The 25869-nt window shown below is 39.3% G+C and overlaps 1 protein-coding gene across 2 annotated transcripts in view; it reads right to left on the bottom strand.

The window, feature by feature from the left end:
- The window catches only part of kalrnb (kalirin RhoGEF kinase b), a 56175-nt gene that overhangs the window by 2201 nt on the left and 28105 nt on the right, over positions 1 to 25869 (bottom strand). The window contains exons 25-47 of one of the 2 annotated variants that reach the window (XM_057337277.1): positions 24493 to 24599; positions 24094 to 24163; positions 23800 to 23889; positions 23366 to 23458; positions 23177 to 23288; positions 22192 to 22382; positions 21983 to 22084; positions 21721 to 21863; positions 21441 to 21543; positions 15683 to 15929; positions 9083 to 9360; positions 6835 to 6948; positions 6258 to 6364; positions 5888 to 5954; positions 5270 to 5373; positions 4894 to 4963; positions 4703 to 4789; positions 4526 to 4618; positions 3531 to 3581; positions 3365 to 3442; positions 2966 to 3151; positions 2713 to 2884; positions 2491 to 2621 (exon numbers count right to left, since the gene is read on the bottom strand). In XM_057337277.1, the coding sequence (XP_057193260.1) occupies positions 2491 to 2621; positions 2713 to 2884; positions 2966 to 3151; positions 3365 to 3442; positions 3531 to 3581; positions 4526 to 4618; positions 4703 to 4789; positions 4894 to 4963; positions 5270 to 5373; positions 5888 to 5954; positions 6258 to 6364; positions 6835 to 6948; positions 9083 to 9360; positions 15683 to 15929; positions 21441 to 21543; positions 21721 to 21863; positions 21983 to 22084; positions 22192 to 22382; positions 23177 to 23288; positions 23366 to 23458; positions 23800 to 23889; positions 24094 to 24163; positions 24493 to 24599 (2796 nt within the window). Of the gene's footprint in view, positions 1 to 2490; positions 2622 to 2712; positions 2885 to 2965; positions 3152 to 3364; positions 3443 to 3530; positions 3582 to 4525; positions 4619 to 4702; positions 4790 to 4893; positions 4964 to 5269; positions 5374 to 5887; positions 5955 to 6257; positions 6365 to 6834; positions 6949 to 9082; positions 9361 to 12495; positions 12616 to 15682; positions 15930 to 21440; positions 21544 to 21720; positions 21864 to 21982; positions 22085 to 22191; positions 22383 to 23176; positions 23289 to 23365; positions 23459 to 23799; positions 23890 to 24093; positions 24164 to 24492; positions 24600 to 25869 lie in introns of those variants that run through there. The other variant, XM_057337278.1, reaches the window with a different exon arrangement.

Genomic DNA, 25869 nt, shown 5'->3' with positions numbered 1-25869 from the left:
AAGTGGGCCAATTTAGTCCCGAGTATTATTGAAATAGTACACTACCAAGTGTACTACTAGTAGTCATTATTTAGTACTTATACTAAATATACTTAATAGAATGAATTTGAAGTATGCTTTGTAGGGTATGCATTTTATAGGGTGCGGAAATGAACTCACGAGTTTGGTCAGCACTATACACCACCATGCTGTCATGTAAAGTGATCGGATGATATGTTTGTTTTGGAGTGCAGTCAATGACATTAAACCCTGTTTTAATCTCATCTCATGTAAATGAGACGGCAGCTGAACATCCGAGCGATGTGTAGGTCATAAAGTCCGTCCTTACTGATAGAGCGAATCAGGACGAAACTTCACATACACACTACTCTCTCTCCATCTGTGCCGACCTTGACCTGGCACCGGCACGGGGAATAAATAACTGGAGAGAAAGCTTTAGCTCGGAGACATTTCAGTCGAGAGCTGCTCCTGTAGTCTGCTGTTCAATGACAGCCTGATTTATTACAGCCACAGAAAACACCACAGAGAGCGAGACTGCAGAAGAGAAGAAAGAGAGTGTGCAGAGAGAAGAGAACAGAGGGAGAGCTGGGAAATCTAGGACATTACACCCTCTCCTCCCCTCAAACACTGCAGTATAACAACACACACTTCAATCGTGCACTTCAGTTTAGTTCAAGTAGATTTGAAGTACACTTCAAATAGTAGAGTAATATCAATGTAGTAGTACTATACTTGTAAGTGTACTAATTCAATACTACTCGGACTAAATTAGCCCACTTTAGTTTACAAAAGTATACTTTAAGTATTTAACGGAGTACTAGTTTATATTGTTTGTTTTGTTTGTGCTGCAAAGACACCACAAGTGAACTCATAAGTATACTGATAGTTTACTAGTTCAATACTCGTAAAGCATTTTTTTAGTTCTTGAAAGTACACTATACTCTCAGCAAAGCTTCAAGCATTTAATACTCTGGGCTGCGTTTCCCGAAACCTTCTTAACGCTATGTCGTTCTTAAGCTGTACCTTATCGTTAATACGTGTTTCCCGAAACCTTCTTGGTTAAGTATACCTTCTGTAAGTCATACTTTCGTCAGGTTGGTCTGGACCGCTCTTAGTTATACCTTATCGCCTTCGATGGTTCATATGCAAACGCTATGCAAAAAGCTTTTCTACATCGCAGTTTAATTTCGCATATCAAATTTTATATAATAATTTTATATCAAATTCTATTTAGTATTAAATTTACACTTTTACTTTAACTTAGTTTTAATTTTACAAATAAAATACCCAGGTTTAATACACTCTAGGCTATTGAAGTGTTTTCATGAATAAAATGGTCATACACTGATGGTTGTTAGCGTTTTTAGTTACAGCCTATTATCCCAAGGCACATCAGCTGGGAAACCGTTTGACAGGAAAGGCGTAGTCTATATAAAGGGAATGAATGTTATGGGGAGTCAAACTAGGGCAGCGAGACAGCCAATAGTTGTCTTAAATCAAAGACGGCACAGTCCGCGGAGCCAGTTAGTGTATTTGCACAATTTCATTAGAGAACATTTTAGTGCCCTGGCTCCATGTCAGAAGAGAAAATTCTACTCAAATTTAGCCTGCCACGGGAGCAAATTCTGCAGCTCTTGCATTGGCCCAACTTTGTGGAGACAAACTCGACGGAGCTGCCCCGAAAATCAGCTGCTGCATGGCGGCTCTTTGTTTTTATGCCGTGGGGAGTTTTCTGGAGGTGTTTGGGGATGAATATGGGCTGAGAAAGACCTCGGCGTGGCGGTGCGTTCACTCACACTCACACTGACAAACATCCTGCTCCGTCATGCCACAGATTACACACGTATGCCTTTCGTCAGGCACGACGTGATGGAGGCACATCAAGGCGTCCATGCCATTGCGGGTGTCCCACGAGTGATCGGCCTTCTGGATGGGACACTTATCCCTATACACAAATGAGTGATTTACGCCAATAATGTGAATCAACACAGATCGTGGAGAACATTAACACACGATGGCAAACTATGAGAATATAAATGACCCTTTCAAAAACAAGCGAAGCCAAACAGCCAGTTAATGTAGCTGGTTAACGCAGAAAACGTGTGGCCGTGAGGGATCGGACACTTGCAAAATTATAAATACATACACATACATATTCATATTTCCTTCTTTATTTATACTATTTCAGTGAGCCCTGATAAATGCAATTTCTACTATTTCTAAAGCGTTTCTTTATTATAAACATTGTTTTCTCAATACCTTACCCACTCTATAACGCAAGGTAGAGCGAACAATGGATTCTCGAGGCATCGATATCAAGCTATTCAGCGCCACCGCCACGGACGACACCTGCTAACGTCTCTTAAGAAGGTTTACCTGAAGTAACCTCCTAAGGTATAGTTCTCAAATGTTTTCAAATCCCATTGTTAAGTTTACACGTGAGATGTGGATCGTTCTGTGATAGATCAGAAAGGATGTGATGTTTCTCACCTCTTCTGCATGCTTGTTGGGTTTGTGGGCGGGGCTTCCGTTGTGTGAGGTGTTGGGTTTGAGGGGTGTGGAGGGGTGAGATGAAGAAGATCTGCTGCTATTGGACATATAATCCTGGGGATTCTGGAGAGCTGATCACCGACACAGAATGAAAATACAAATGAGTGAATTATGCAACCGTCACTTCCTCATTCACTTCCTCTCTGTGACAGTTTCTCTCACCGGTGAGGAAGTCGATCTGCATGTCCAGTAGTTGTCGGATGCTTTGGACCCACTCTTTCTTGATGTCGATGTTAGCCGCCTGTAGCGTTAGCCGTTCGGACGAGCCGCGGCACAACAGCACAAACTTGCAGGGGTCACCGTCCACATGTTCCTCCATGTTCAGATAGCTCACCTGCACAGGTAAACTCACATCACCAACATAGTCCTGCGTACAGAACGGCAGAGCGGGCGCGGGGAACAACTTCCGCCGTACCTTGATGCTCTTTTTAAACTGGTACCCTGGTGTGGACGAGCCCTTGCGCAGCAGCTCGCTGAAGATGACGATCTGCTCGAAGAGGAACACCCTGCGCTCTTTACTGCGCGACAGAACGCCCGAGTCTTGCTCCGTCACGAAGAACGTGTCCTGCTGCAGTAACTTTCCCTGAGCTGTCAGTTTACCCTGTGTGAAGAAACACCGCCATACCATCATCATCATCTTCATCTTGCGTAGTTTTATGTGTGGCAGTCACATTCAAATGCAAAGGTGATTCTTCGTCATGATCGTTCACAGAGAGTACGGGGCACAGAAATTGTGACGGTTGGCATAGTGATAATGATAGTAACATTGTGGTGATTTGTGGATGTCGTTGATGATGTAATGATGTGAGTTTACCTCATAGCCCTGAAGTCGACCCAGATTCATCATATCATTACACTGTTTGGGCACCAGGAACATCAGCTCAACCGCTTTCTGAACAACACAAATCCAACAATATTAATAAATGACCGGACACTTTTTTACTTTAGTAATTGATGTACAACTGCTTTAGTCCGCTCACCTCAAGCTCTTTACAGTCCAGACCTGCTTTAGAGCTGTACTTCAGGAAGTCCTTCAATTAAAGAACAAAAAATCCTGAATCTGACCATGTTATGAAATTGTATATTAATTCATTGTTATTAAATGTGCAAATATCCATGTAAAACTCAACGTCATTTATTGCAAATGTTTATATATTTATTTATATATATTAGGGCTGACACAATATCAGACTTTCACGACTATGATATAATACAGTTATCATTTTTAATCATTATTTAATGAATAATATTGTATATTTTAAATCGCATAATTATTTATTATCAATTGTTTCATAATTAAATAATTAATACGTAATCTTTCTTATACTGTATGTAAATTTGTATTTCACATTTTTTTAGAATTATTTTAAAAATTATTTTACATACTATTTTAGTCATTTTAAATTGCGTAATTATGTATTATCAATTATTTCATAGTTAATTAGTTCTTATATATAAATTATTATTTCTAAAAAAATGCTTAAATATTTTCAGAATTATTTTAAAAAATTGTTGTTGCTATTTTGTTTAGTTTAAATTGTGTAATTATGTATCATCCGTAATTTCATAATTTATTACATTAATAATGATTCTTTCTTATACTGTGTATAAATGATTATTTCTAAAAAAAAGTTGAAATATTTTTATAATTATTTTCGAAAATTGTTATCCTTTCTACTTTGTTTAGTTTATACTGTGTAATAATTTGTTATTGATGAATTCATTAATTATTTTTTTTATAAAAATCATCTTTCTTATATATATATAAATTGAATTATTTTTAAAATTGTTATCCTTATGTAATCTTGAATTATTTTCAGATAAACATAAAAAGTCTTAATAAATGATTGTTAACTAGTCACATGATTTGAGGTATCACTCAATGTTTAAATCTTCTTGTCATTGTGTAATGGTTTTTCATGAGTATCTCCAGTATTTCGGTGGAGATGGGATCAGATTCTGTACGTGTGTGCACCTTGAGCAGAAGCTGATATTTGGTGATTCTCTGGATGGGTTTGATCAGGTAATCGCTGATGGACAGTCTGGAGTTGATCTCCTGCTGTACCTCCTGATAAAAACACCGACAACATCTTCAAACCCAAGCTCTTCACCATCACCTCATGACACCGTTCAGTCCAGAAATCTCACTCACCTCGAAGAACGCATCATACTCGGCCACAACGAACTCGGAGCGAGGTTTATTCTGACAGTAGATGACGTACATGTGTAACCTTCTCTCCTGAAATACACAAGAACACAATCAGGTGATGCCACACAAACACGCACACACACACACACACACACACGCACAAACACACACACACTCCGCAGAGGGACACTCACATGCTTGATAAACAGCTCGGCCAGTATGTCGTGATCCTGCAGACATTTCTCCACTTCACCCAGAAAAAAACTTTGAAAAGAGAACAGAAGACATTGTGTAAGTTCAGCCGTGTCCGGTGTGTGCGTGACCAAACTGTCCACCAAACCAGGAACCTTTACGCATATGATTTGCATGCAGATTTTTTTGGGTACACGTCAAAACTGTTGTGTGTGTGTGACCTGTGTCTGCGACGACAAACGATCTACATCTAAATGCATTTCTTTTTTAATGTGAATAAAAAGAGGTCATTAAAATGGCTTTGTTTCCAGCGTCAGGTTTAGTTCCGAGCTCCAGCTGCTAGAGCATTTGACAGCACGATAAAGAGATGCGCTTTACTCTTTATGCCAGTCGTAGATCTGATGAATGTTCCCAAACACGATCTTATCCTTCCCCGTCATGTCCTCTGGAACCCCCTTCTCTCCGATCCGTCTCATGAAGCCCTGACGTCACAAACAAAACAGTTGGAGACTTAGTTTTGAAGCCATATGAATGATTTCCTGGAGATTGAAAAGTTCATGATGCAAAGACGAAAAGTTCTCATGTAGTTCCTGCGATACGTTGTGATTGTATTGCTGGTCAACATAAGAGCGCTCTTCGGCTTCGTACTGACATCACCATGAATACAAGACGAGTATGTTTTATTTTTGTTACGGACGCCATAGTTAAGTTTCCTTTAACGTTAAGTTTACATTTCAGACATATTTATCGAAAGCATCCCTCCTTTGCTTACGAATAACGCTTTATGCATCTTTAAAGCATTAGTAGCGACATGACGTACATTAAATCATCTTCATGCAAGTCTGCTGTTGGAACATTGAAAAAAAGCATTAAAGGTTCAACCAAATATTGAAATATGTTGCGTCATGACGTGAAATCTGTTAAAGCATACAGATGGCAGAAAAACAAGACCTTTCTGAATGAAGTGATGATCTGTCATTCATCTATCAAACATACCTCCACGACGACACCCAGATCCTTCACATAGTCTCTCTCTGTCTGCACCATTTCATTCAACACAAACCTGTGGACACATATTACATTCACAAACATGAGGAAATTCATTGTATTACTGTCTTAACTCACTGACAAAAATGAGATATTAAAATGAGTCGGGTGTCATCTTCTGTTATTTAAGAGGTTGCTCATGCCACGATCAGTCTCTCTCTCGGTGTGTTAAACACAGCAGGCAAGCGGTGCTAATTATTAGTGAACATGGCTCAAAGGCTGATTTGTTTCGAGATGGGTGTGTTTGTGCTGGATGAACTGGATTGTGGGTAATTCGTGAATACGAGACGGCATGTTTTAAAATCCCCCGGGGTCTTACATTCTCCCTCTCATGGCCTTGTTCTTCTGCTCGGTCTCTGGATCTCTGGCCGTCTGATCAGACGGGGCGACGCTCCCCAAAACCGGGAAAGATCCCGAGTCTGGAGTCTGAAAGACACGAGATGAGAATCAAAACCAAAAGAAAAGGTCGAAAGTTAACTCGGACTGAGGCGTGAACATGAAATAGCCGGACATAAAACGGTCGCTTGTTTTGAAATCTTTGGTTTTCCAACACAATCTTGATCTTTCTTTTGAGAAATGCTGCAAAAGTTCAAATGAATCGAATTTTGAGCAAGGTACAAAAAATATCTTAATATCTTCACTCCAAATAAAAAGAATATGATTTATTATAGCTTTGCAATTAATATTCTCGAGTCCTTAGGTTTTACACATATGATTTGCATTCTGATTGATTTTGGTACATGTTAAAAATAACACTGTTGTGTGTGTAACCCGTGTCTGTGTACATCCTTTTGTTATTTTAATGTCACATAAGCAAATGCAGAAATGGGTCACGGGTGTCGCGTCTGCTTTGAAGCCACCAGCAGGAGAAGAAGTGAAATGCTCCTGCGGTTCACCTTCTCCTCCTGAGCCGAAGGGTCCTTGATGATCTCCATGGGAGGAGGGAGGGGGGTGTGAGGTTCGTCTTCAGCCTCCTCTTCTCCACCGCTGTTCACTCCTCGCCTTCCCCTCTTCACAAAAACACACACAGACACATCATCACACAACTGTTTTACTGGATTGAACAAACATTAAACATGCACTCATTTATGGTTTATTTATGGATTCACTTGTTCTCAAATGGTTCTAGAAAAATTCTGAAATGAGGGTAGACACAAACAAGACAAGTGTAAATTGTAACCGTAAAAGTAAGGATATTAAATATTTGAATTGGAAACTTTGGTATTCTGGAAAATCAGAGCACAGTTTGATACATACATGTAAGATTAAAGGTGTATCATGACACAATAGATCTCAAAACAGAAGAGGACAATATGTATTGTAGAGCTACTGTATGGTGATATTTTAATATGACCTGTGTCAACATATACAGCTGCCAAAAAAATTCATGTAATCATCATTTCTAGATGTATTGTGGTCATTTCTGTCCAGTGTCTGTTGAATTTCAACAAAACCAAACCTCAGGAGTGATAGAAAGTCATCCAACAGCAATGTGAAAGACTGACCGTATGACAAGACACATGAAAACTGTCCACAAAAAAGTAATATTGAACCTTTTCCTACATGAGAAATATGACTGTTGTGTTGCTTGAAAGTGAATCTGAACTTGTTTTCTTTGCATTATTTGAGGCCTGAAAAAATAGAGCATCTTTTCTGTTGTTCTCACATGTTTCTCCAGTTTTCAGTTTCTGGCAATAAATGCAAATAAAAAAAAAAAATTATTTAAAATTTGGGAGAAATATTGTTAGTAGTTCACAGAATGAAACAAAAATGATCATTTTCCCTAAACACATACTGTACCTATAAATTGTAAATTTAGGAAAAACTGGAAATCATTTCTGAATGGCTTCTTATTTTTCACCGCAGCTGTTTATAATGTTTTTATTTGACTGCTTTAAGAGGTTCTTTTTCAGGGTTTAGCTTTCCTAATTCCTTTTCAAATTGTAATTTTAAAGGGGTCATATGGCGTGAACGTGTTTTTCTGTGTCTTTGGTGTGTTATAAGTTGCTCATGCATGTATTAGACACATAAAATTGCAAAAATGAAAGTGTGGGAACAAAAGATGCGTTCTATGTAAAAGCAAATGCTCACCCAGACCTGCCTGAAATGCCTCGTGTAACCACACCCCCATACTGTGTAACCACACCCCCATACCACGAACTGACGTAAATCTACGTCAGTTGGTGGTCTGATTTGACTAAGACCGCCCAAATGTATACACAAGTAAAGTGGGCGTACCTGTCAGTACAATGGAAGAGGAACCTGTTACATATCTGTCACACGCTTGCAGTGTTCGACCAATCACTACGCACTGGTTAACTGGCCAATCATAGCACACCTCGCTTTTCAGAGCCATGAGCTTTGTTCAAAATGAGCTTGTTTTGTTGCGTTTCATCATGTATACACATTGCATCACATCTAAAACAAATGCTAATATTCGCTTTAGCCATGTCATATCACCCCTTTAAAATTCAAGTGGTATTACTTTTTAAGTAACTAACCTATATAAAAACTTTTATTTATTTATATAATATATTCAATTATAATACTTTATAAGATTTATGATTGTCAATTCTATAACACAAGTTGTGTGTACAACAACAATCTCACTGTGTTGAAACTGGGAATGTTTTAGTACTAAATCTGTTATTTGAGTTTCGCTTTCATTTCTTTAAATCTTGTAACACTTGTATAGTGAACACAGTGTCATGCATTCAATCACAAGCTGAAAAAAACCATCCATTCTCCATCTGCTCTTCACTGAATCTCACTGCTGTCTAGAGAAACAAGTGAGACACCAAAGATATCTCATTAGCGATGATTCTTATCATTGAACATGACAGCTGACTTGACTTGACAATCACACAAACCCTCAGGCTGATATCAGGCACATTAAAGGAAAGTACATCTACATGCGCGATCACATCAGCGTCAGAATGTTAACCATGTTACGCGTAACTGCATTATCTCAGACAAGCACATTCCTTCGATCTTACGTCATCTGATTGGAGGGGAAATGTCTAACACAGGTGATGAATCAAAAGAAAAACAATGAAACAAAAGTAGATCCACCCATTGGTAAATTGAACTACTTTGTTTCAGAGAGAAACAATTGACGAATTGACGGTAAACGCTGTGACACACCTCTTCTGTGCTGTCTTGATGCTGCGGGCCCAGTTCAACGCTCTTGCGGCCGTCTCGCTTGCGTTGCTTGTTGTTGGGTTTTTTGGCGTTAGCGTTGTCGCCCTTGCCGTGGCTGAGACGGCGTACGGGACTGGTGAGCCATTTCTTCAAAGTGTTTCCAGTGGTCCCGGAGCGTTTGGGTCCCGGGGAACCGGTCGGCAGAGAGGTCACAGACGTCTGCGGCTGAAGGGAAGCAGCCGATTCCGATTTCACCTCTGAACTTCCCACTGTATAGTTTTCTGTAGAATAAAAGTGAGAATTATACGAGTAGAAAATCACACAATAAACGCGAAGACTCCATCCACACGAGCTCATGAGATTTAAACATCACATGTAAGATAACTTAATCTTGTCCATGACCTCATAACATACAAAGGATAAATAACCTAAAAACACGTGAAATACCTTCTGCATGTAATATACGTACGAGGTCTGATCTAAAGGGTTTGCATCCGCTCAGATCAGATCAGTCTTAAAAGCCTTCAGGATGAGTCCGCACAGCTCACAGAATCAAATCCAGCAGAGGAAAACTGATTTAGCCGAGAAACCTGAGAGGTGCGTTTAACTCTGCTGGGTGTTGGACAGCAGTGTGATCTACTCATGTGAAAGAATCTGCTCTCTGTGCTACTAACGCTCAGGTGAACAGACAAACCGGCTCGACCTGCTTCTGTAACTCGCGTCACGAGGGATTAAAGATCCACAGATATCTTTTTAAAGGAATATTCAGGAATATTTATGAGTTAGCGTTTAATAACAACCACAGAAAATGACCGGTGAAGACAGTTCACTTCAAAATTTGCCCCCATTGACTTTCCATAGTGAGAATAAAAATGACTATGGAAAGTAAATGGGGGCAAATTTCGAAGTGAACTACTCCTTTCACTTTCCCAGCTAATAAAGATGTAAGATAGACCAATAAAAAAATGAGAAAAAGTGTGTGTTTTTTTAAAACGCAGCTATTGGTAAAATGTGTTTTGGTCAAATTTTGTGACAAAAACACTTTTTTAAATACAGCCGTGGAAAAAAACGTTTCAAAATTATTTTCATTTTTTCTGAATTTATTATTTAAAGGAATGTGTTTAGGTTAAATGAACATTTTTGTTTCATTCTGTGAACTACTAACATGGTTTCTCCCAAATTTCAAGTAAAAATATTGTTTCTATTTGCATTTATTAGCAGAAAGTGAAAACTGGAGAAACAGGTGAGAACAACAGAAAAGATGCTCTGTAGTTTTCAGACCTCAAATACGACAAAGAAAACAAGTTCAGATTCACTTTCAAGCCACACAACAGTCATATTTCTACATGTATTTAGGATTGTTTGTATGTGATAACCTGGATTTTTATCACAGATTTCATGCGTCTTGTCATGCTGTCAGTCTTTCACATGCAGTTTCACTTTCACTTTTTGTCACTCCCGAGGTTTGATTTGAAAGTCCACAAACACTGGAGTGGAAGGACCACAATATTAACCTGTCTTAAATGCCGGGTTTGTGGATAGAATTTGTTTTTATGTGGATAAAAAATCTCTAGACGAGTAGAACCTTCATGGATGTTGTGCAAAGCAAGCGTCAGCGCTCCAAATAAACATCTGAAATATGCAAATATCACGCAGCTTTGAAACATGTTGTTTATCACATCAGGACAGCACTGATCATATCACAACCCTGTCCGTGCAAACGTACATCCATGAACGACAGTAAACTCTGTAAAGCCGTACTTTAATGATGGTTAGGGCCGGTGTGGTTTAATACACATCAAGCAGATACTCTGTGACTGCAGATACTGCGTAAGTCAGATCACAAGAAAGGACCATTGACCCCAATCCACCCCTGAAACTGACCCACCAACACCCAGGTGTTCACCGCTGGACTGCTCTCGCCCCGCTCACCGTGATAGCCTCAGGAAAGACCCACGCTGTGCGCGTGGCGGAATAATGCTCTTTTGTTTGAGCAACGCTTTATTTCCGGATGTCTGATGTCACATACCAGCCATAGCGACACACAAACTGAATCTTCAGAGTGTTACTTTATAACAGCAATCAACCACCTGAAAATGACCCACACGCACGGAACACTTGCTGTCCAGTGAACACACAGGGTAAAGAATGTTCTCGACGCTTGTTATTCTTCACTTTCACACAACCAAAGCTAACGTAACCCCACCTCTGTCACTATCAAACGTGGGGTCCCGGCCTGAAGACCCCCGATCTAAAGCAACATTCACACGCGGAATCATTAAGAGCCAGAATGCTCATCTTCAAAGAGAATGTTGTTCTTCATGAAAAAGCGTAAAGATGCTTGATCAAACAGGAGAGAGAACATGATTTGAGCTTCAAAGCAGACTCGACAGCACACACACACACACGACATATGTTGGGTTTCCATGTTTTATGGGGACATTCCATAGAAACAATGGTTTTTATACTGTACAAACTGTATCTCATATTCCCTAACCCTAACAATCACACACAACTGTCTGCTCTTTTACATTTTCACAGAAGTTCATTCTGTATGATTTATAAGCTTGTTTCCTCATGGGGACCAAAAAATGTCCTCACAAGGACAAGGGTTTTGGATATTGCCATCTTTGTGGGGACATTTTGTCCCCATACCGTAGGGTTTACCCTTCCCACACACACACGCACACACACACACAGGTTTGTTGATGGAGAAATTAGGTTACAGGAAAACAGAGAAGCTTGAGGGGGCAGTATCACACACACAAGAAATCATACACACACTTAGTGTTTACAGTCAACAAACACATTTGCTGCAGCTTTCATGAATTATGAGCAGAAAACTCAAATATGAAATCAGATGTAGCAGAATTGAAGAAATGTAACAATTTATTAGCTTAAATATTTATACTTCCTCATATGAAACTTTATGTTTTACGTAATTTCATGATACATTTTATGATAAATGTCAACAGTCAGTCAGTAAACAAACTGCTCAACAGTGGAAAACATGGTCTTAAATTTGCGGCGACTGGTTTTATTTGTCACATTTTTCCTCATGTCAGACTGTTCTCACAATAGTCACCTGCTATAAAAAAGCACCTTAAGCTTCCATTTCTACCTGATTCTAACCAAAAACGTCATTCATTTCGTCCTCATTTCATGCAAATTTCTTAAAAAGAAAAAAGACAAATACAAACCTCATTTTTAAAAATCAAAATACTTTTGCATTCCACATGAATACACACATCTACATAAATGTCAACCGAGTCACCGACACAACGGCCGTGAGCCGAGTTCTTAAAGATCCAGATCAGTGATCCGTAACATTAAATAACAAAGTTCACATGGAAAACTCAGAAACACAACATACACACACTCACGCATCACAGAGCCAATGGTGCGGAGTTACGCACCTGCCCTTCTGCAACAGCAAATCTTTCCCCAAATCCAACTGAGACAAACTCCACAAGAGCAACACGACCTCCCACTCCGCATGCTGCTCGCTTACTGCCTCACGTGTGTGTGAGAGAGAGAGAGAGAGAGAGAGGTGAAGCAAGCCTCTGTCCACTTCAATACTGAAGCTCAGCTGGAAGTTCAGAGCCGCGCTTCATCATGAGCGGAGGGGGCCAGGGGGCGGGGCCAGGGGCCGGAGAGAGAGAGAGAGAGAGAGAGAGGTGTTGATGGGATGGAGTCATTTGGTCTCTCAGAAACTCAGTTGTAGGTTCTATGAAATTCACACTGAACTTTAAACACAATATGCAAACAATATGAAGAGACACTTGAACATGAGCAGACATTATAAAAATAAAAACATATATTTTGTATTTTACGTCGATCCGGGTGCAGACACTTCAGAGATGCTATTCGACTATGAAGTTATTCGACATTAAAGGTTTATTTCAGAATTGTGTAGTGTCAAGAAAATCATTTATGTGTATCGAGTCTTTGTGTTTGTTTCCTGACATCATCTACTGTATGTCTGCATACTGCAGTGGCCCACTTCTGAGAGGGTGTGTCTACATCACAAGACTTCCACGCACACTTCTCCATGAAGCTGAGACAGACGCAGCTTTAAAAACACACTTTTGCATAAATAATACATACGAGTAAACATGCACGAGGACATACAGATGTGTATGAGGGTAGTTGATGAATAAATCGTACATGTGCCCTACGGTGTGACAGCAAAATAAAAAAACTGTTTATCATATAAAATAGCATAAGAGAGATTTGTCTTTATTGTTATTTTTTTCAAAAATGTTGCCGTCACACCATAGGACAAATTTGCATATTAGTCTGTCGATAACAGACACATTTAATAGCAATATTCTCATTCTTGTGTGCAAAGCCTGTTCACAATGAGAACTTCTGTGTAGATCAAAGCCCACTTTCCACAGGGTCAAAGGTTAACCTGATACTTCCTATTACCATGACCATGTTTGCCTGCAGTAACGTCTCATAAACACGATGAAATGAGCTCAGTCATACCAACGAAACACCTCAATGATCGAACACAATCTGTGTCTTTCTGTTTAATATCACCCTGCTGTCACATACAGGAACCACACAACAGAAAATGTGCATATTGTAACACACCGACAACAAAACCCCGGAGCATAAGTGAGTTTAAAAGCAGAAATGTGAAGATCACAATCGGTTAAAGCACTTAGGCAAGAATTGCTTCATAAACAAACAAAAAATATATTTAAGCTGCAATGTTGTTTAAATTGTCTTTTTAAAACTACCTGGACTTCTTTTCTAGGCGAACTAGTTTTTTAGGCGGAGGAACATCTGCCCAATAAGATCATCTTTACACAGCAAAGGCGGCACAGAAACCAAATCTGAAGCGGCGTAAAACCACAAAATAATACACAAACAGTTTATTGCGTCTCTAAAGCGGCATAAATGCATTTACACAGGAATTAAAAGCATGCGAAATAATGCCACATTTACAAAAGTACAGTTTTAACCATATGCCAGCAAAGTAATGTTTTAAATTAAACAATTCTTACCATAGAAAAATGTAGTTTTTACTCACAGTTTTTACTATGCTAACAGCACAGATATCAACGTTTAAATACCCATGTGAGGTCTGCAAGTTTTTAAAGCATTTGTTTTATTTTTAGTGCATGATTTTTTATAGTCTTGGGACTATTTTCAGGACTGCCACATCTATAACGGTGCATAATCCTCATGAATGGACACATTAAGTAAGTGATAATGTACAGGCAGCCGGTTGTTATCGCAGGAATAAGCCCCGACAGTGTGATCAGGACCCGACGCGAAGCGGCTGCTTGTACATTATCCCGCTCATTACACGGCTTCTTGCCACATGAGAAAAAAACTGGACATGAAATGTGAATTTGAAATATTTGATTAGCTCATTTTTACTGATTGCAGACCTCGGTTTTAAGGTAAGAAACGACGTTCAAATGTCATGAACAGGCAATTTGGTTTAATTATTTGTAAATATAATGTCATTATGTTATTAAAAGACATATTTATAATTAGTCAAAAAAACTTGTCAAAATGATTCGCTGCATCCGGGTTACCATGTGTTATTAGTTTTGAGCGGTTGTTATCTGGGAATAACGAACCTGCAAATGTCGCGATTGGCCAATCAGAATCAAGCATTCCAACGAGCCGTGTAATCAAATAAAATAAAGTAACTATTTTATGTTCTATATAGAGGCATCCATTCTCTATTCATTGGGAACTATTGCTTCAGGTTTGTGCATTTTAATTCACAGAAATCCTACAAAGATTTTCATCTCCCAAAAACGTACCCTTTTTTTGTCACATCCATAACGCAAACGTATTTCACTTTTTTGAAATAGAAAACTTGTTCATTCGTTAAACTCTATCAGCAAGGGTTTAGTCAAATATAAACAGATTTTTCAATATATATTCGTGACAAATCCATTCTCTGAGCATTTTTACGTCACGTCCGTAAAGCTGGAATTGCCCTACTCTAGGTCTTTGCAGTGAGAACTACGAGAGACATCACAGCTTGACATAGTTCACAGTCATATTGACCTGCGACGCTCATCCAAGTCTTATTGTTCATCAACGCCACCTTAAGCTCTCCTTTTCCTCTGTTTATTCTTAGATCCTGGTCTAAACGGTCAAGAGGTCAAAGGGCGCTGGCAGGGATGTTTAGAAACAAGCTCCTCTAAACACAGCAAGTGAAGAGCAGGGACAACAGGAAGTAAAGGGGCTACAATAGAAAGTGTTACACTTCAGACAGCATGAGGCCTTAACAAAGACAAAAACACACACGCTAACCCAAAACTGCACAGAAAAAGTCTAAAAATCTCCTCTTGACCACAATCCATAAACATCTCATCAGCCTCCACGCCCATGTCACATGTACACCCGGAGGGGATCAGATCAAACACCTTTGGTATCATCTCTAATGGTCCAGCAGTCTGTTAATGAATCATCAAACACGGTTTATAACACTCAACCACAGCACAAGCTGTTCAGAGAACGTGCAAGTTGACGAAAAATGAAAACCCTTTCATCATCTACTTGTCTCACATGAACTCGATGGAGGTGTTAAACATGATCTTTGGTTGTGGGCGTGCGTGAGACCCTCACCTTTCCCAGGTGGGAAAAAGCAATCCATGTCGACGCTGCTACGTGAATGAGACACAGAGAGGGTGCTGCTGGGAACCAGACCCTCCTGAGGGGGCGAGTTTTCGGTGGTCCGCACCAGACACCAGCCGGGCCGTTCTCCGGACCTTTCCAACAGCTCAACGGTCTGACCCGACTGGACGCTCAGCTCACCCACCGAACCGGCAACAAAATCCTGCAGAACCACGGTCTGCTCACAGCCACCCGACAACTACAGACAGTGAGAGAGAGAGAGAGAGAGAGAGAGAGAGAGAGAGCGAGAGAGAGAGATGAAAAACACAACAGTTGTGAAGTTAAAATCAGACAGCAGAGACGAAACCTGCACAATGAAGAAATAAACACAACATTGTAGCCAAAAGTGATGACAGATAATCAGTCTAACACACACATACACACACAGTTTTATAGGGACCTTCCATAAACATGATGACTTTTATTTTGTACAAAATGTTTATTATTTTGCACCACACAAGTAGCACAACACAACAGATTAGGAAAATTTAATTTACACAGAAGTGAGGTGTGCGGACCCTCTTATTGCAATTTGGGTGTATTTTGCACCAATTTAAACAGGTCTGTGGGTGTCTAGAGAATAACACACTAGTTTTTATTGTGTACTTTTTATTTCATTTATTTTAAAGAGTGTGTGTGTGTGTGTGAGTGCCCAAGTGAAAATTAAATATACTAAAATGTATTTGTACAATATAAAAATAGTACTTTTGGTAAACTAAATTGGTATATTTAAGGTCTGCTAAATTAGTACAAATTTTGTCATTAATGCACTTGAATTGTGCAGAAGTAGTGCTGAAGATGTCCTGAAGTATATTTGATTGTGCTAAAGCAGATCTAATTATACTTCAGGTACACTTTAAATGAATTAAAAAGACTGATATTATTCAAAAATCATATAATCCTTATCAAAAAGTGACATTAAAACACATTTTAGGCTTAATATTAAGAAATGTGCATTGTGAGTACTACTCCTAATAACCTTCACGTATCGTTTAATTTCAATAAGTCTTCAGCGATATGTCAGTAAATATGTTACATTTAAACTATAGTAGCATGTATTTTTTACTAGGGTGGTCCTGGTAAACCGTATGTTATGGGGACCCAATGTTCCCGTAAACAACGTAATACCAGTAATTTTTTACTTTGTTTGGTCCTCATTAGGGAGAACAGCTTATAAATGAAACTAAATGATGCAGAAAAATGCTGAATGTTTCGGTTTAGAGTTAGAGAGTAGAATTGCATTTAAAATGTTTATTTATATTTACAAAGTGAAGAAAAGAGGTATTTCGTCATTTTAACAGTGTTGAGATGCATCCTGAGGTCAGAACCGGACAAAACTACGTGAAACCGTGATGTGCACTAAACTGGATTTCACAGTAGTGATTTCTTTACAGGTTTTGACCTGAAACAATCATTGTGAGTTTCCCTCGTGTGTGTGAAACGGACATGAACAATACTGTGAGGAGATAAGTCAGGTGTAAACAGCTGACCACATGGAGGTCTCATGTCAGAGTTTTTGGGCGTCGCTATCGTTCTGACCCAGTGACCCACCCTGGAGAACGCTGCTTCCCGACTGCAGTGATGTCTGAACTCGACCCTGCTCTGAAACTTAAAACACCCGTCCAGCTGCATAAACAGCTAAAACAAAACCTTCTTCTCATATTAAACAATAAAACCGTGTACAGGTTTTTGCACATCTGACCTTGGTGTGTGTGACACGTATGATTGAACTTTTTTCCGTCTGTAATTGTGTGTGTGTGCCCGTGTGTGTACAGTGTTAATTGGTGCAACAGTGTGTAGTAACTAATGCTGTTCATAAAGGAACGATGGAAAAAAATAAGGCTCTATAGTGTCTGGCGAATGAAACGTGAAGCATGTGACGGGGTGGAGAAGAGACACACGCCCTCCTCTGGGGAACACGGGGTGTTTTCACAGCCTGATCCTTTACAGCTGGCCAGGAGTTCCCGCCATATGGAACACAGTATTCCATACCGACAGAATTCCCAGCCATGAGGAAAGCACACTCGCCCATGTTAAGACACAGGGTGTTAAATATGAATCATATGACAGCATTGAGCTGAATCTTTTCCATTAATTTACCGCCAACTCCAGATGTCAAACTGAACTGAGATCAGCTAGTAGTATATACAGTAAATATACATGTGTCGTTTAAAGGGTTCATTTATTCACCCTCGTGTCATTTCAAACCTGTATGACTTTCTTTCGTCTGCAGAACGCTAAAGAAGATTTTTTGTCCAATGTTGATAATCAAACAACACTGAACCACATTGACTTCCATGGTGTGAACACAAAACCACTGAGACATTTCTCAAACTGACTTCTTCCGTGTTCCACATGCAGTATTAGAATGACATGAAACTGAATAACCGACGATTGTATATTGTATATGTTTTGTATCGGTCACTTTAAAACAGAAGTTCGGACAAAAAGTGGAGGCTGTTTATCATTCCTAACACTGATTCTAAGATATCAGCGGTTTTGAGCTTTAGAAATCCAAACACATACACAGACACGTGGATTAGAAGTTAAACAGCCGCTCCCTTCTGAGCAACACTGAAAAACCTCTCCGAATGTGAGCTCATGCTTACGAGGACAGAAAACACAAACACACACGGATACACTCCTACATTTAACGTGCAAACGTCAGCAGACGAATGAAACTGAAGAATAATTGTAGGGGAAAACACAACATACTGGTTCAATCAGAGGGCGATGCTCTTTCTTCTCCAGCTAAATACTGCTGAGCCTATAAGGGCCTGGTTTAACAGCCTTTTATAAATCCCTATTAAATACACATTCAGACATCATGTGCCGCTTGCGTAGAACATTCAGTGATAAATAAGGGATGGTTGAATTATACGCATTATACACATCCAAAACTCAAAGCACACCTGTCTGTTTAATATAATTCCAAAATATGTCAGTTTACGGTCATTTTCAGCTGGAGGACAACAGAGATAACCAAAAGCGGTCCTGGCACTAACACGTGGTACTGGTCCATGTATGAAAACATGCTTTATAATCAACAAAACAAGTATCAAAGCAATTGATTTACAGTATGTAGAACTTTGACGAAATGTTCAACGCTCTCTCATATGTAAGGAACTTTGGATGAAAGCATCTGCTTAATGAATAAATGTAAAGACAACAACACTTCTATTTTCTGTCCTCAAAAACAAGCACCAAATAAAGGATTCTTTACAAATCTACAAGCCAATCCAATCATCTCCAAACAAGCTCTAGAATAGCGTGTTTACTCACAGGTCTGGTTCCCTTGGGCAGTCTGAAACTCCTCCACCTGGGCATGATTCAGTAACTCCAAATCAACCAACCAGAAGCGAGACTGCCAACCATATATGCCCTCTGATTGGACGACAGTCAGAGAGAAAACGACGCAACCCAACCTCTTACTCGCAAAGATTCGCAAAGAGCAAGTGACTGAACATGAGCACAATATACTCGTCATTTAGATTTACACAGCTAAGAAGACTTGAGAGGGATCTGCCCATATGAGAGAGAGAGACAGAGAACTGGTAAAAAGATGGAACACCCAAAAACTGAGCTTGAAGTCCAAGTTGTGTGTGTGCATATGTGGATATGTGATGAAGAGAGAGAGAGAGTATCAGGATGTGTGTACTGTGATTACACACACACGCACACACATGTTGGGTTTCCATGTTTTATGGGGACATTCCATAGACGCAATGGTTTTTATACTGTACAAACTGTATCTCATATTCCCTAACCCTAACAATCACACACAACTGTCTGCTCTTTTACATTTTCACAAAAGTTCATTCTGTATGATTTATAAGCTTGTTTCCTCATGGGGACCAAAAAATGTCCCCACAAGGACAAGGGTTTTGGATATTGCCATCTTTGTGGGGACATTTTGTCCCCATACCGTAGGGTTTATCCTTCACACACACACACACACACACACACGTTTTTATATAAAGCCAAACAAAAAGTTTAACCTTAAGCCAAGCCTAAACCATATCTCTACACAAACACTTTGTGAAAGTAAAGAAAAAGTTTCTGATTTTTATATATAGTAAAAAATATGTTTTATCACCAAAAGTGAGGCTTTGTCAAACTTTTCTAACCTCTGGTGAGTATCAACTAAACACACACACTCATATTTTTACAGACGTTAACTTTGAGTTGAGTTTGTAACTTCCCAGAGACACAAACAAGTCATTAAATGTCTAGTCTAGAAAAAGAAGGAACATGAGAAGTTAAGTCTATATAAACAGTAGTTCTATATTTGAATGCCCATTGAGCCACCCACACACACATGCACACGCGCGCGCACACACACACACACACAGAAAAACCTCAAACCACAATGACATAACACACCAGCAGTACAATAACTACAAACAGACAGACAGACCACTGACAGACGGACAGAAAAACAAATGTGACATGGTTGTAATTATATAACGTATCATTTGTGTTGTACGTCACTTGATGAAATAAATGAATAAACATAAATAAGGAATATCTCGAAACAAAGGTGGGCGGTTCTTGGCCAGTACCCCAGACTTCACGGCTATAGAGTACAGCTATGGATTCTGAATCCTGGAAACCGACCAATCAGATTTACGTTGGTATTTCCCAGCATCCCTCGACGTGTTTGTGTGCGACACACGTCAGACGGTCAGTAAGCGGTCAGTGGGTGTGCCGTCTGAGGACGAGTACGTCGCTAGATTTAAACCACGCTGACACAACAAGAAGAGTTAGAAAGCGTCTCCAGGAAACAAAAGTCAAAGCGTGTTTGTGATTAGATGGTCAAATGACACAAGAGCGGAGAGAACGGCCTGAGGTTAACTTCACGTTTCAGTCAACATACAATTACAGAGAAATAACATATGAAAGGGAGTGATGGAGACTGTGCTCCAGTTTGCACGCACTGGCGCGCTAGAAGGAAAAACCGGTGAATCAGAATCAAATTTAAGTAGGACAAGATGAGAACAAGCCAACGATAAAGGTGGCTAAAGAAGGAGGATAAATGAATCATACCGCAGACAAAAATAACTCCAGCGACACTCTGGGTCTCAGTAATAAAGTTTAAAAGTAATAAACCTGCCTTGTTAGGAGCGAGTTTGACTGTTAAGCAACAGCACCTGAGGACAAGCAGAACTTCTGGATTTTTTCATTCAAAAACAAGACGAAAAGAGAAATAAAAACACAACCTCATAAACTGCCGAATGAAGAGAGAACAAGAAAAGGAGTGTCCATCTGAGATTTATAACAGTCTTTAAACATAACCAACCACTCCTTGACAATGTCCACACACACACACACACACACACACGCACACGCACACACACACACGACTGGTTTACTATCCCCGTGGGGACAGTCCATAGGCGTAATGTTTTTATACTGTACAAACTGTATATTCTATCCCCTATCCCTAACCCTATCCCTAAACCTAAAGATCATAGAACACTTTTTGCATTTTTAGATTTGTAAAAAATATTGTTCTGTACAATCTATTAGCTTTTTTGCCCCTGGGGACCTCAATTTTGGTCCCCACGGTGACACGAGTGTAGCTATTTAATTCTCTTTATACTGTTTTTCTATTTCATAAAAAAAAAAATTTGATAAAATATAGTTTACTTAGACGTTTTTTGTTTGTATGAGTGTCTATTGTTGTGGTGTGATTGTAGTGCTGTTCTACCTTATCACTGTCCACGGTGTTCTGGGAGGTGCGGGATGCGATGGAGATTGTGTCCGGCTGGCTGCTGGCATCCCCCTGACTGTCTGCATCCTCAGTCACTTCCCTGAAAGAAATCACACACACACTTATTACAAACTTCATTTGTGATCACATACATAAAGTACAATAGACACCTGGCAGCAGAGGGATACAGAAAAAGGGTACATGTGTATTGATTCTCTTAATATACAGAAAAGAAACTGGGGAAAAAAAACATGTTTTTTGAGGAACAGAGACACACCTCTTGCTGATGCTGCGCTGTCTGGCTGGGGTTTTGGGAGGATGTATGGGCTCCTTTAGCGCCCCCTTCAGGTGGACGGTTCTCTCTTGAATCACCTCTCTGATGTTTCGAATCCACTCCTGTTTTACTTCTATACTAGTGGCCTTCAGAGCGTGCAGAAAGAGAGAGAGAGAGAGAGAGAGAGAGAGAGAGAGAGATTTTACTATCTGACACACACACACACACACACACACACACATACAGTAAACTGTACACACGTTACCTTGAGAACCGTTTTGTTGTCAGACGTTGGTGTCCGTCCAGCCCACAGAGCAAATTTACACGGATCCCCTTCAATGTGTTCGGTCACACCCAATTCTGAAGTCTGTCAAAACACATTTGAATTCACACTCACGCTAATGAAAACACCTTTGACACGCTAAAGATCTCATTTCACGGATGTGTTTGACGGCGTGTGGGTCGGGAGCTCACCAGCAGCTTGTTCTTGTAAACGTATTTGGAGCGTCCCGACGAGTCTTTCATCTCTTTACTGAAGACGAGAGAGATCTCGAAGAGGAAGAGGTGGCGGTCGCGGCCCTTGCGGATCAGTGATTTGGGGTCCCACACCTGGAAGGTGTCCTGGAGGATGAGCTCTCCCTGCACTGCCAGATTCTCATCAAAACCTGGAACCAGACGCACAATTACACCGATGTCATCACAAACAAGTCATTTAATCCAATCCATCAAGAAATGCAACGGAGAAACAATAAAAGATATCGAAACAATGGTCATGTAAAAAATGAACAACAAAAACTTTCACATAAAAATACAAGAGACGTTATAAACTTCCAAAACAATAAACGGAAAATAATAAATCACTTTTTTTAAATAATAATACATTAAAACATTTAGGGAAAAGGGGACATACCAAGTAAATTTACACTTAACTTTAACTTAAATCGAAGAGTTAATTTGCAGTTATTTTAAACTGTTTTTAAAATAAGAAATTATTGTGCATTTCAGTTAATATCAATTTAAAACCATGATAGCAAAATAAAAAATGTTTGTTTGTCAAAAAAATGAATAATAAATAAATAATAAAAAACTAGAAAAATGTGACATAAATATAGTGCAGAAAAAATGTATTTTATTTTTAAATCATATTTTAAAATCGTGTACTTGAAAAATTCACCATTAAGTTGAATGTTTCCAACTGAAGCATTCTGATGTACATTTCATCAAATTAAGCGTGAACACCGAGCATTTCCAAATCTAATCAAATTATGTGAAACAATGACATCTTATGTAAATGTTGTGACAGAACACATAAAAGCCATCTGTTTCACAAGAAACACATCGGTCACATGCTATAAAAACCCATTTTAATTACTTTGTAACTACAAAATGTTTACAAAAAAAAATCATTTTGTCAGTATACGGATGTGTTTGTGACACATTTGCAGTAGTGATGTCTCACCCTCCAGCATGCTGACGTGCATGGCATCATTAGCACGCTTGGGCACGCTGAGCATCACCTCCAAACCCTCCTTTATTTCTCCTTTCCCTTCTTCACAACACGTTAGCAACTCCTGTTCACACACAAACACGCACGTTCACTCATCCAGATTCACAATCCATTTAAAGACGTTCGTTTTTGGGTGTCCACCTTTAGCAGGAGCTGGTATTTGGTGATTCTCTGGACGGGTTTGATCAGGTATGATGAGATTGAATTGGCCAGACCGTGTCTCCGCTGGATCTCCTGTAAGAAACGGCACAAAATGAGCTTCTTTACAGAAGTAAGATGACGTGCAGGTGCTTTGCTGGTCTGGACTGGTCAGCCAGCGAATACCAGAGTACCCCAAACCCCTTAAAACCATCAAAACAGCCAAGCTAACTTGCTTGGCTAGTCTGGTTTCATCTGTTTTTTGTTACGAAAATCTACAAAACAACTTCAGATGAATTGTGTGAAAACCAAACCTGGGCTCTGAGTTATTTGAACTCTCCTTGTGATTTTATCAAGATCTTTGGTGCCCCCTGTATACGGAGAGCTCAATAGCACAAAACTGAAAGAAATGGGAGACAAAAGAAGAGCCAACTCACATCGAAGAACCTCCCGGCCTGGCCCTGGATCAGCTGACTGGAGTCGGGTTTGTTTTTGCAGTAGGTGACGTACATGTGAAATTTATCAGCCTTAGACATGGAGACAAATAAACACATTTACTGCACGTAGCAAACAACCAACTGCTTACAGTATAAACACCTCAGCTTTAAAATAACGAAACAACAACCTCCCAGCATGCAACGGCTTTGAAATAGTCATACAGAGTAACACGCTCAAAACCAATCCACACGATTTTCTTTTTTTATGAGGCAGGAAGGTGACGTTCATCTCACCCACGTGACGAAACAATGACCCACGTCTTCTGGCAGCTGCTCGTAGTTCTCCAGCTCTTTCAGAAATATGCTGGAAAAACAATTCATAAAGGAAAAATAATAACTAGACGCTTACGTTTATGTATTTTCCGAGTGGTGCTTGCCTGCGCAAAAGTCTCGTGCTATGATGCTAGGGTGTTGTGGGTGGTCGCCAGGGTGTTGCTATGCAGTTTTTTAAGGTGTTTTTTACAGTAATTAAAAAAACTTAAGTAACAGCAATCATAGTTTTCACAAGCATCACATAATACTCAGGTCCATCAGCATTGTGTGTTAAGCGACAGCTTTAGTTTTGCTGATATACAAAACACGGCACATAAACCCGCTCATCGAGTCTGTTTAAAAGAATTGTTTTCAACATACTTGTTATGAAACTCGTAAATCTCCTGAATGTTTCCAAAGATCACATGCTCCTTGTTGGCGATGCCAGGTGGGATGTCCGCCCCGCTCGTCATTTCCCACATAAACGTCTGTGTACAAAGGCATAAAGCAGGTTAACTTTCCTTAAAGGAGCAAAACATGTCACGTTATTTCTTGCACCAAAGCGTTCAAATTGCACTCAGGTTCATATGCAAACAAACACACCAGATTTGTCATTAATGATGTTAAATGTCATTGGTTCCTGTACATCTTGTCAACGATCACATGCACGCATACACACAAAAATTGTAAAAAAATAATTATTGACGAGTTCTTCAGACACGGGTCAGTTTTGATATTAGTGGCCTTAGGTCTTCGGTTATTTTAAATAAATGTGCTTTACTGAACGGACCCAAGAAGACCTGAAGTTCATGTGATGGTTTTTTGGGACACGCACATAGTAAAGGACGAATGTTTGAAACCTTGCACATAAAAAAACAACGTTCAGCTGTATAACAATCAGAATCTTTATTAGGCTAAAAAAAATCCAGTCCAATAATCACAACTGAAAACCAAATTCTGTATAAAAGTGAACAGATTTTGATTTACACTTGACAGCAAATTGAATTTTTGAAACTGTTACAAAAAAGGTGCTGGAATACTTCATAGAAAGTTCATATTCATGTACAAACTTGTTTTACAAATATTTTGAGCATAGTTCATGATGGAAAAGGTCTTTATGTCATTCCAAAGATTTGTTTTTGTTCAACACACAAAACACAGACAAATTCAGCACACACTGGACTGGATTGAAGTTTGAACACAATACATGTAGAAAGGCTGAATAGCGAGCGGTCTCTTCATTGTTTCGCAGCTGTAGAGAACCGCACGAGAAAACCTTCAAAGCCTTTCTTTCGGTTCGTGGGGAATGTTACATCTGAATGTATCGGTTGTCACGGTACCATTAACATATCTTACCATACTATACCTTATGAAATATCACGATACCAAGTAGTATTGCGATGCTGTGTCATGTTCATAAATAAAATCTACAAAATAGACTGAAATTCCTTAATGCACAGATCTAAATGAATCATGCTGTATTTAGTGAACTGTATTATACTGCACACTACAATATTTGTAGTATTATTAACTGTAGTAATAGGATAATTTTAGCAAATACTGTCGTACACTATAATATTTACTGTTGTAAGATTTAAAAACACTAATGTCTAGTCATTTTAGCAACATTTACTGTAGTAGCTAAAGAACATTTTTTTAACATTGTAACTAATTCAATCAATGTGCGACAAATTGCATTTATAGCAATGCTCATAAAGGAAAGACTTACTTTAAATGTGACTAAAACGACCAGTAGGT

This window comes from Triplophysa rosa, linkage group LG7 (genome assembly GCF_024868665.1).
Source record: "Triplophysa rosa linkage group LG7, Trosa_1v2, whole genome shotgun sequence".
Lineage (NCBI taxonomy): Eukaryota > Metazoa > Chordata > Actinopteri > Cypriniformes > Nemacheilidae > Triplophysa > Triplophysa rosa.
Note: the sequence above shows the minus strand (reverse complement) of the source record. Positions and strands in the feature narration are given on the sequence as shown.